General features: G+C 33.5%; 1 protein-coding gene across 1 annotated transcript; it reads right to left on the bottom strand.

Annotated features, from left to right (window-relative positions):
• Positions 1–2,628: 2,628 nt before the first annotated feature.
• LOC18447177 (bet1-like protein At4g14600) lies at positions 2,629–12,623 on the bottom strand. Its single transcript, XM_011629817.3, has 4 exons — positions 12,401–12,623; positions 12,161–12,287; positions 9,195–9,251; positions 2,629–2,939 (listed from the first exon to the last, which is right to left on the bottom strand). The coding sequence occupies exons 1-4, from the start codon at positions 12,451–12,453 to the stop codon at positions 2,778–2,780; spliced, it is 399 nt and encodes a 132-aa protein (XP_011628119.1). The 5' UTR covers positions 12,454–12,623; the 3' UTR covers positions 2,629–2,777.
• Between the last annotated feature and the right edge of the window lie 314 nt (positions 12,624–12,937).

Raw genomic sequence — 12,937 nt, 5'->3', positions numbered from 1 at the left:
AGGGTAGTTTGGCTTGGGTCCGAAGTGTTCTGATTCTATCCTAACATTGGACTGGCCTGGATTCATGATAACAAGGCTTGAACCCTGCCTTGACTAAAAAAAGCAAGCCACGCCAAGCCGGATGCATGCTAGCTCGGGTATGGCCCAAAAACATTTTGGGCCTACTAGGTCCAGCCCAACCCAGGCTCACGAGCATCAACATGTGGCATGAACCTGGCCTGGCCCAAAATCCAGCAGGCCAACCAGGGCCAGTTTAACAAGCCTACTCAATTGGGTGCAAGGAAGTGAGGAACAGGCTAGCGCCTAGGATTTTGTTAATGATGCAAAGATTCACATGGTGGGTTTAGAACAATGGCTTCATTTTGGTGTTTGGAAAAACTGCCGATTCGGATGGGAAATCGCTTATCCAAATTGTTTACAGTTAGTGGATGATCTGATCCCGTTGTAACTTCTTCGATTCGACAAAACTGTTTTTTTACTATTTTTCCCAATTTTTCACTGCTTGAGCTGATCCAAATTGGTGCGATCCAGGACCCAGCCAATTCCACAATCCGGATTCTAAAACGCTAAGTTGTTACTAAAGAAACCACAATCTTAGTGCATTGTACCTACCATTTGAATGGTAAGATTTCAGACAATCCTAGAGAGAGAGAGAGAGAGAGAGAGAGATTTCTGCATTTTTCACCAAAGCTCAAAGATATATATACTGCTCCTACTAGAGCATATTATTTGCTCCCTTAGGAGTATCTTTTGGACTCCAAATTTTGGGGATGCAAATTTTGATCCTAGGGACTAACCTCAAAAAGAAAAATTCAAATGTCACACTCTATGTGCTTGTAATAAACACCATACCAAAATTGAACAAAGGCAATTTAATCTTTGGAGAGCATGATGTAAGTGTTGAAAAACTCCATATTCATTTTTCCTCTTTAGGAAACAATCTAGTGATTCTTGGGATGATCGCAAAATTTCATATGAAAACAATCTTACCGAGTAGCTTTTTTGCCCAAGGGTAACTCCAAGGTTTTTTAACAAAGGGATTGGCGACTCGAATTAGTTACACCCATATCCATGTCGAATCGAAGAATCGGCAGATCGGATCGGAGAATAGACGAAATTGACAATTTTTGCCTCAATTTTTTTTTTAAAAAATCACTATAAATTTCTAAAAATAATGTTCTTTTAGTTTCTAAAAGAATTTAGGAGTGATACATTATGTACTTTAATTACTTTGTAAAACTAGGTCAATACTGAGACATTGTTTTCCTTTTTGGGTGTCTATATTATAATTAATCACAACATAATATATAATATTACATCAATATAATTTAAAAATAATAGAAAACACTTTCATATTATAAGAATAAAAAAATAATTTCTCAGGTAAAATGAAATTAGTATCACATCAAAGTAACAAAAATTTATTAGTTCACTTACTATTCCTAAATTATTACAACCTAACTAACATTAATATTATATACTAAAATTGAAATTGTTGGTTTACATTTTATAATTATTTTACTATACAAATAATAACAAATCCAAAATATCTTATAATATCATCTAATTTAAAATATATTACTGACAACTGTAAGAAAAATAATACATTAAATAATTTATAATGTAAATACATTAAATAATTTATAATGTAAATAAATTAATAAATAAAATACAAGATTTGGTTATCAATGTAGAAATTATTAGAATACGTATCAAATTTCGAAATCACAATTTAATTTTTCAAAAATCTAATTTTTTAGATTTCTAGAATAAATTTTAGTGGAAAAGATTGTTAATAGAGAGAGAAAAATTTTTCATGGCCTCATTATATGAACCATATCTTTAAATTAATATTTCTAAATTTATGTTAAAAGCCACTATGAATATTTCTAAGTTTATGTTAAAGGCCACCATGTTATTAAATATATATATATAATTCAACCATTTATTTATAAATAAACAAAATCTAACAATAGACATTAATATAAGAGAGAGAGAAAGATAACATGCCCCAGCCTCGAGTGGTCGAATGATATTGTGGACGGTGAATGGGACGAAATGTCCCACATCGTTAAAATAAAATAAGTTCAACTTAGTCTCCTCAGTAGGAGGAGGAATTTTGCTCATTATTGAGCAGTGCACGTAGCGCTAGGTGCCATGTAATAAAAAGTACTTGTGCACGAATGCCTTAATAATGTTCAAAGAAAATTACAAAAATACCAAAAAGTTACAAAAATACGCTCCTTACCGACCGATTTACTATGCGGACAAGGGGCAATCCCATTTTATTGTTAGGATTCGAAACTGTCCAGCCAATACTCGATCCAGATCGGATCACCAATTTTTTGAACACGTTTTTTGGGGCACTAATTTTCCTTGACACTTAAATGGAATGAAGTTTGTTCTAGTTTTCCTTCATAATGAGACACTTCAATGGAATGAAGTTTGTTCTGAACCCATGGTTACCAGTCTAAATTGTATGTTGCCTTTTTCAATTTTATGAAACACTAATTTCAATATATGATGTGGGACTTCAATGGAATGCAATTTGTTATGAAACTATGGTAACTTACAGTCTGTGTACAAGAAAACACGGCAAGCCATACCCCTTAGTTTTGAACAATAACATTAGCACGCCATACCCCTTGGTTTTGAATAATAACCTCAAACTAGTTCTTGAGTGGATGGAACAAGTGTGAAATTGTGCCATTGAGCATAATTTGTTATACAAAATAGAAAGTTATACTCTGTGACATCCTTATGAGTCTTTCAATGTCTCATCTCCTGAAAAATTTGGACAAGAGATAGACTACAAAGAAACATAGGAGTGCAAATAGAACAACATGGACAACATGGTTTGAACCCTGCTGGATAATACTCTTGTTCAATCTTCTCATGTTGTTCTTTAGGCCCGCTTGAGCTTTCATCAATGTCGTTTGCTATTTAAGAAAATCACAGCAGAAGAGAAAATAAATGTCACTTTTCTGCAGCATAAGCAGGAATGATCATATCAATGAAATATGCATAGACAAACATCTAATAAGATAAGTCGATAAATATCACATTTTATTTGGGAGCCATGCCTGAATAACTACCATCTCCAAATTGTTCAAGCAAAAAGATGGAAGTCCTCTCCTTCATCAGTTGAAAAGTTAACCCTTTGAAAGGTGAAAGAAAATATCGTAGACTGAAACTCTCCACCTTTGAGATGTAACACAAGTTTCATAATATGGTTGGGAAAAGTATGTTCCCATTTTTACAGCCAACAGATCAATTGGCCACCTTGGTTGCTCCCACACAGTTCAATCTCATGTAAGAAGCAATGGAAATGGAAATAAATTTGATCGCACTCCTAATCCAGGCTGTACAGCCTAGGCCGTCAAAAGATCAAGGGCTAGTGAAGGATGTAAGCTGCACGTAGTTGCATGATTTGGCTGAGGAAAAAGGTTTGGTATGATTCCCTCAATTCATTAATGAGGTCATTGGCAAGTTTTCAAGAACCAAGAATATGGACATTACAATCCATGTTGCTTAAAGACAAACAGCATAACCATTATTAACCTCTAAACCACCCAACTTAGAGTATTGCAACTGAGCCTTAAGTAATAGCTATTAAGTATACTACTTTGAAAAACTGAGTAGCAAAGCAACACCTCCAAAAATATTTCTTAGATAAACTCAATGGAGCGGCTCACTGCCATTGAGACAACTCGTTTTACTTGATAAGGCAGCAGATCTGGCCACGTTCAACCGGAACTAAGACCCCAGACAGTATTTTCGAATATTGAAAACAAAGAAAAAGGCCCCAGTTGCGATTCTACCGAACATCTAGTTCATCAGGTTCAGATTGAACCTAACTATACCAATGCTATTTTAAGGAATATGCCCCTAGGCAGGCGCATTTTCCGTTTTTACCATCCATCTTTTTGGTTAAAAATGCTTCTCCCTCTAATTTCTAAAAATGAAAGAACACCTCTAAACCAGAGGGCCAGGGAGTAAAACTTGATTAGCACTTCCTGTTTCTCAAACAAATCCCGATATTGCAGACTCCACTTAATTCATGAAAAAAAAAACCAATCTAGCAGACTCCATTCTTGTTGTAATGCATTATATTGCACCTAGGCGATGGTTTACTCATGTGTCAATGAAATTTGGGTAGAGGCGCACCATCTCTCGTGTAAATACTGCAAGTAAACTAAGAATGGAACACAACAAGTCCAAGAATTATGTGGCAGACATAATTATTTAAGGCATATGGCTGCTTCCATCATCTTGGTAGTGCGAATCTGGTTTCTTGGACTACCATGTCCAAGATTCTTTATAGAATTTGATCTGGCATAAGCGACATTGTTGCTTGGGACATCCTACTCTTGATCGTCTTTGGTACATACCTGCTTTTGACATACTTCTTTTTTTTTATTGATTTGCTTCTGGCATACTTAGCTATGTTGTTTGTTTGGTCGACTCTCTTCATCATAACTCTTACAGAGGATAAATATCAAAAATTCAACCCTCTAGAATTCATTTCAAATTTCAACGATGAGGCTTCAAATTAAGCTCAGCTGACTCCATGAGTCTCTTTTCTCGAGGTACATTCATGTTCAATATAACATGTTGCCCATAGTTGTTGTTGCAAGCAGAAAAGATCCCTAAGATTTTAAGGTTACATTTTTCCTCAGCCCCTAAGATTTTAAGGTTACAATTTTCCTCAGCCTGCCAAGCACACCCCTTTGCAAGAGCTGAACTTAATGTGGATAACAGTAGCGGCCAGTTATGGTTCACTTTTCCTATTGGCATCAGCAGACATGGATCCTAATTTCATTTAGAACACCAGCCACCTTACCTAAAAGCCAGTCAGAATGGACAAAAACATGGTACTTGAGGGAAACTTTCCAAAGCCGGCCCTTGAAAGACCTCCAACAATCTAGAAGGTGCATCTAAAAGGCACCATCGAATATTTAGTAATGTAAATAATACGCTTTAGGAGGATTTCTACACATTCAATAGCAATCTGCCAACAGAATCTCCTAAACTTAAAACAAAAGTCCCATATGATGCAGGTACAAGAAACCATGAAAGCACATTCAGTACAGATGTTTCATGCAGCATGAACAAGAAAATGACATGCCCATTTCACAAAATTATAACAACGAAAACTGTAAAAGTGCAAAACCTGAAATATAGTATTTATTTTTCATTGGACTATAATATTGCATTTGGGAGCTTGATCATACATTTCCCAAGCTAAATTTGACGTTTTTGTCAAGCTTCATTCTTTGCCGGATGGAAAACCAAGTCTATGGAGAAAGCAGTATAGAATAGCATTTAAAATTTAGAATTAATGGGCCAACTCTTTTTATTTTTCTTGATAAAATTGCTGGTATATTTAATTTGAAATAAATACAAACTTATAATCACAAAACCAGTCTAAGGCATTAGACACTATAGAATAGCACCAAAAATTTAGAATTGATGGGCCAATTTTTTTATTTTTCTTGATAAACTTGCAATTTAACAATAAATACAAATTTCCTTTATAGTCACAAGTTCAAGCTTGTTTTAACTAAGGAACACTTTTTTTTTTTCTAATATGAAATATCTGAGTACCTTAAAGAAAATATTTGACAATTAGCGCATGGGTTCTCTCAAGTTTTCACCTTTAATCTTATAGTCCATCAAAACAAATACCTTCAAACCTTATGTGTCTTTAAATGTTCTGTCATGTCAATTAGCAATCCTTTGAAAACTATACTAGATTATTAAGCCAGAGTTAAGGGATGGACACGTGTCACAAAAATAAAAAGGGCCCTAATCTATAGAGATTGTAGGACACATTCCTAACTTCAGGGTAAGAGAGATGGAATAGGCACTTATTTTAGGATAACTAAATTTGAGAGAGAAAGAGAGAGAGAAGTACACATTTTTAGCATGAGAGAGAGTAGGGTAACATTTCTTAAGTTGGGAGAGAGATGTGATTGATTTTTAGCAGGATAGAGAGTAGGATAATGTTTCCTTAATTATTGATATGGAGAAGAAATTTAAGACAGGTTTCCCATTTTAGGGGAAGAAGAGTGAGGTCATATGAGAGAGGGGGAGAGAGGGGAGAGAGAAAAATATGTGAGAGATGAAATGATTTTCTAAAAATTTCTCTCTAGATAGGCATATAGAGACGTCTTTGCACAAATACGATATAGAGTGGCTAATTAAAAAATCTCTTCTTTTTCACATATATGATATAGAGTTGTTTCTTAAAAAATCTCTCTAGGCAACGTCTTTTTTTTTGAGAGGTATGGGGTATGGTATAGAGAGAAATACGAGAGAGAGATGGTGAAATGGTGAAAGAAATAAAAGATTTAAGAAAGATAAATTCGTGAGATATACAGGGGAGAAAAAGTAGGAAAGTAAATGACAAAGACATGACATAGAAGATATTTTAGAAGAGAAAAAGTACGAAAGTAAATGAGAAAGAGAGATGACAAAGAAAGGATACGTGAGAGAGAGGGGAAGAGAGAAAATTACGTGAAAGAGAGAATAGTTTACTAAAGACGCCTTTCGAAAAGGTAAACACATTTTGAGAGAGTAAAAAAAAGACTATTCCTACCGATAATGTAGCGCAAGTTCCTTAAGACAGAAAGAAAGGGCAAGAAACAAAGGCCTTAGGCCTTTATAAGCAAGGTTTAGAGTCACACACGATTTTCAGACGTGATTTTTCATATTATGAAAACTCATTTTCAGGTGGTGAAGATATACTTGAAGCCTTAAGGTGGTGAAGATATATGTGAAACCTGAAGGAGAGGAAAGTTGAGTTGAAAAGGTTGGAATATTTGCTCTATGTATATGGGCAAGAACATTAGAGAGGTACTTATCAAAAAAAACAGAATATTAAAAGTTAAAATTAACTCTCTTCCAATTGGCTAATTTGAAAGGAAAAATATTACAATTAAGTCTCAAGTTCAAATGGATCTTGAACTCTACAGTTTTTTTTAGGATGATATTGAACTCTAAAGTTTGAAAATTGAAGTTGAAATCGTATTTGGAATAAAATACTTATACAGGGGGCATATTCACATTCAAAGCATGCGTCCTAATCACACATAAATAAAGTATATAACAAAAAAGGCATCTTCTACGAAATAAAATGCCAAATGCATGTTATTATTTAATACTTATTCAAAAAATACGAATTTTATGACTATACTTTTAAAAACTCATTTTTTTAAAAACTACAGGCGATATTAAATATAATTATGCATTAAAATTTACAATTAAAAATAAAAAGAACTAATAAACCAATTTAAATCTTGAATTCTTTAAAACTATAGGTGATATTAAATATAATTATATATTAAAATTTACAATTAAAAATAAAAAGAACTAATAAACCAATTTAACCTGAGAATGTTTTTAGTAGGTATATCATATTAGTAAAACAACAGCAAAGTAATTATGATTTTTTTCATGAATATCATAATTATATGTTTTTAACTATAAATATTCAAATATTTATTTATTTTTATTACAATTTCATTAATATTAATGTTTTAATTCATGTATTATGAAAATTAAATTTCAAGTGGTGAAGTGAAGATATTTAAGAAAGCTGAAGTCGAGGAAAGTTGAAAAGGTTAACCGTTAAAAAAAAAAAAAAATTGGATTTAACTTATAAGGGAAAGAATATTATAGGAGATATCAGTTTTATATAGGTAAAGTTTTTTGGATAAGTATTATAAGCTAAATTCAAGTATACTTACCATTAATCTCCTCCAATGTTCCATCTGAATCCTTTAACTCTCTTCCAATCTTCTAATTTGAAAGGGAAAATATTACAATTAACTCTCATCCAAGTTACCTTGAAGTCTACAATTTTTTCTTTTGAGGATAATCTTGAACTCTAAAGTTTCATTGAAGTTAAAAGAGTATTTGGAATAAAGCATGGGGCATCTATGAAGGCCTATTCACATTAAAAGCATGGGGCCTAATCCCGCATAAATAAAATATGTAATAGAAATGACATCTTCTACAAAATAAAATGTCAAATGCATGTTCTTTTTTAATACTTATTTCAAAATTTACAAATTTTATGACCATATTTTAAAAAACTCAAATTTTTTAAAACTACAGGTGATATTAAATATAGTTATATATTAAAATATACAATTAAAAAATAATTAATAAACCAATTTAACCTGAGGATGTCTTTAGTAGTTATAACATATTCCTAATAAAGTAATAACAAAGTAAATATGATTTCTTCATGAATATTATAATTATATGTTTCTAATTATAAATATTCCACTATGTATTTATTTTTATTACAATTTGATTAATAATTCATGCAGTAATTCATGTACTATGACAATAATAAGTATAGTTTTATTAATTATAATTATGAAAATTATATAGAATTATTAAAATTAGAATTAAATATTTTTAATATTTTCAAATAAAAAAATAAAATTATATACATCTATTATAATTAATTTAAAATTAACATAACAATTTAAATTATTATTGTTAACTGCTTTTATAGTAATATTAGAATCAACATTAATAATGTGACCATAATATTATAATGAATAATAAAAAGATTACGTAATTATAATTAGAATCATAGATAAATATTATGAATAAGTTTTACATGTAATACACTTTCCCATAGGAAAATCATATAAGTATTTAGGTGATAGCTTAACGCATATCAATATACTATTCCATCGCATATTTACGAAATTATTTACATGAATGCTTAAAACATATCTACATACTCTTGATTACATATTTCTGTAATTATTTATGTGATCGCTTATTTCATTTCTACGTGCAACGCACGTGATCCCACTAGTTTATAGAAAGTGAAACCAGTTGAAAGCCCAAAACTAGCCTCAACATTACCCTAGCTGAGAGCCAATATGCTCTCTTTTCCATTTGATGGTTAGCAAAGCCCCTAAATTCTCTATTCAAATAAAGTTACAACTCCACTTCATAAAGTTCTTTCTAATAAGAAACAGACAATGATAATGTAGTGACCTCTTGGCAGGATTAAAATATAATGAAACGTCTTGGCAGGATTAACATATAATGAAATACCTCTTAGCATACTGCAACCAGAAGAAAATAAGGAAATGACAGACCTGTCTCCATATAATGCAATTAAGTTATAAATATGAGACAAATATGTGGAGGAATAACTTTACCAATTGGCTTATGAAATCATTCTGAAACTTTGCCTCCGTCTCTATTTCTTGAGCTACCTGCAAAATTTGAACAAAAAGGAGGAACAACATTAAAAGAAAAAGAAAACAGAAATTAAAAAAGGAAGAGAGATACCAAAAATAATGACTATTCCTAACACTGTGACTGACAATAAGAACATCTGGTGCTCAAAGAGCAGGAGCAAAACACAATCCAGAAAACAAAAGGGAATGATGCAACAACATAAGTCATACGACCAACAGTTTTAAGAGTTTGGCTACTGAAGAAAGCATCCTAATGTACACAAATCAACTAAAGCCCATCCCTCGAGAGTGTGCCAACACAAGAATGGAGTGAACAAATGTTTCAATAAGCAAACATAAAGAGTATAGGCTTTCATACCATAACTCTGCCGTGGCCGGTCCCAAGCCGGTCATGCCGGTTCCAAGTCCGGGTAAAGGAGGAGGGTTGTGTTAGGTAAGGCAGCCAACGTAAAACTTTGTCAAAACTTGTCATAAATCCTAAATCTATGAGCAGAACGGCAGAATAGGATTCATGTAGCTGACATAGTTGAGAAAATGCTTAAATGATGAAGATGATGGTAGGATTTCATGCCATAACTACTCCCAAGTAAGTACTTCTGGAACGCACTAATTTGAACTCTAGCATTTGCTTAACTGATCCCTGGTACAGCATCGTTTATGGTAAAATTTTGCACATCAAATGAAGAAGAAAAAACATATAATAGTTTATTAATGGAAACTATTAGATGCTAATAACATACCTATTGATGAGAATAATAAGCATCAAATGATAAGATTTTACCTTTTTTTAACACACCTTTCTCTTCCTGTACATATAATTCAATGAACGCCCCACAGTGCTCTTGTTGTAGCAACTTCTCCATTTCATGGTTTCCAATCAGAAATGTCTCCAGCTGACCTCCCTTTTAAGACAGAACTTTTCCCACCTATTTCAAACTTCATTGTTAACTTGATGAAGTTGCAAGTTATGTCATCCAAGGTTTCTAATCATTGGACATCAAGCCCCACATCAAATCCAACCAATGAAAAAAAATCGACAGTCTCAAAGCGATATCCTTGAATGATAATGGGTACCTTCGAGCAACAACTGGTGCTAAATAGGCACTCTCTATCTACAATCATTACCCAAAAAATCTCATCTTCAATCACCTTACATCCAATTCGCTTTGCAAGATCCAGATGCATAACATTGTGTTTACTACCTAAATTGTTCAAGATGGTGACTTATTGTTGTTTAACATATCCACTGACCCACATTGTCTCAAGTGGAGCCACCCCAATCGTGGAACAAAATCTCCAGAGTGTAATTTTACTGCTCCACATCATCATCTTTCGTTTCCTCCTAGGACCAATCCCCTTCCATCAACAATAGTTGATGTTGTTTACACTTGTAGGCCTGGCTTAAAAAAATTTCATCGCAACGAAAACACAAGCCTTTTTCTTGTCTTGCACTCATCTTTGCTGGGGTAGTCGCTCTATAGGGGGATTACTTAGTTTCAATCCAGAATTGGCATTGGAGGATATAAGCTTGCTATTGGTACCCTTGATATGTCATCTATGAATTGCTAGTTCTTCTTCTTGGAGACGTGCAACCCCTATAGCTATGACATCATAGTGGGTCTGAACATTTGTAATCCAAGTGCATCTCTTCCTTCAACCCACTAATAAACATGCTACAAGCATTGATTCTGTCCCCCCTTCAAATCGATTTCCTATGCATTCAAACTGTACTTGATACTCCTACAGAGGAAATCTGCTGCAATTTCATCAATGCACCATTGAAATCCTCATAGGCTCTGGCTTCGTTTTCTAAGTGAAAAGATGCCAAAGGAACCTTCTATAGTTTTAGTGTTTGCAGAAACCAGAAAACTACTACGCACAATAGTGAATCAAGGGAAATCTAATCGCAATAATCGAGTCTAGAACCCACCATTGGCCTCCCCTCATCAGGTGTGATAACCTTTGTTCGTGCCCAATTGGCAAAAAGATGTTTCAGATGACACTCTCATTCTTTTGGTCATAACTTGATCTATTTTGAGGGCAATGGCAGTGAGCATCTTGCATGCGTTGACCATCTCTGACTTTAGCTTCTTCAACTGAACTTCCATCTTTTTCGCCTCATGAGAACTTGTAGACCCAATGACCATCAACAAAGAAGTGATCTCTCTACCACAGAACCAAGGTATGGCTCTGACACTCTCTCCCACAGAACCAAGGTATGGCTCTGATACCAGGTGATAAGATCAAATCAAGAGTGAAAGAGAAATTGAACTCCAAATGTGCAAAGAAAACAACAGCCCACTTCTGGTGGGCAGTCCTCTTGTATGTTTTCACACCTAGAATTTTCTTCTCTAACCTAGTCTTCCTCCCCAAAGCATGTTTCTATTCTCCCAACTACAGTTCAAATTTGAAATTTAAATTCCTAAAAGCTACCAAATTACTAGCCCAAATTTGAAATTCAAATCGATGCTTATTTGGCATCCTAATATCAACATAAGTTCGTTGACAGCAGAAGAGTAACTTTTTTCTTCATAAATAAAGGACCCTTGAAGCCCCACAATCACATGTTTGAAAAGCGAGAAACCAGAAAAACAGAAATTTGGAACAGATCAAACTTATAGCACAGTGCCAACAGCAATGATCTTACACAAGCAGACACAATAACCAATTGCTTAATAATCCCCAAAATGAATGAAAATCAGAGATTATAAAATTATGAAAAAATAATAACATCCAATAACAAATATTTAGGTCTTTAGCATCCTCAATTATGCAAAACCACTTCAGAAAATTCTTTTTTTTTTCTTAAATGGATGAAACCATTTCATGATTTATTTATTTTTTTCTTTTCTTTTGATGAACAAAACCCATTTGAGAATTCTCCTAAATTATCTTAAAAAATGTTTGGGAAACAGGGAACTCACACTTTTTAATTGAATGATCTTCCTGTGCAAGCCAGTTATCTCTTCATCTAAATCTGCATGCAAAGGATCGATCCTCAATTGAATCTCTTCTTGTGAAGAAGAACCCACTCTTGTCGAGGCCCCTTCTCTGCATCAAGCCATTCACCTCCAAATAAAGCATCAAAAAAGCAAAAACAAAACTAAAGTTGACGTTTGAAGAAGAGGATACCCTATATCTACCAAGTAAAAGTGAGAATTTACCTTGATCTGATGGCTCCACCGCCAGAGAAACCACGACGTTGTGGGATATCCATGGAGCCTAAGAAAGAAGAGGAAACCCTAAACCTAGGCAAAGGAAACCTCAAACATTTAAATTATAAGCCATAAAAGCGCAGTGAAAGCTAAAAAAAGAACGAGAAGCTTCTCCCTTTCGTGGATCGAGCGCCTGCGCAAGGGTTTCTTTCGTTTCTACAAATATAAAATTTGCCGCGTATTCCAAAAGGAACATCACCACGAAGTGGAGAAATTTATCTACATAATTCATAATTGTATTAGTCAATTATCCAAGGGTGTGGTTTGTATAAAGTAGCAATATTTTTTTAAGTCTTGAAACCTCTTTTTTTCAATTATCTAAGGGTGTGGTTTGTATAAGGTAGCAATATCTAAAGACGGTATAGATAATGTGTTTTAGGATGTATTATTTTAAGACTTTAAACCTCTTTTTTTTTCTCTGTATATATACATCTCGATGTCAATATGATCAATTCGACATTTTTCATCATCAAAACATCTTTTTCA

The sequence above is a fragment of the Amborella trichopoda genome, chromosome 7, assembly GCF_054954075.1.
Source record: "Amborella trichopoda isolate Santa Cruz 75 chromosome 7, AtrichopodaSantaCruz75HAP2 v2.0, whole genome shotgun sequence".
Lineage (NCBI taxonomy): Eukaryota > Viridiplantae > Streptophyta > Magnoliopsida > Amborellales > Amborellaceae > Amborella > Amborella trichopoda.
The sequence above is the reverse complement of the archived record's forward strand: the minus strand, read 5'-3'. Positions and strand labels throughout refer to the sequence as shown.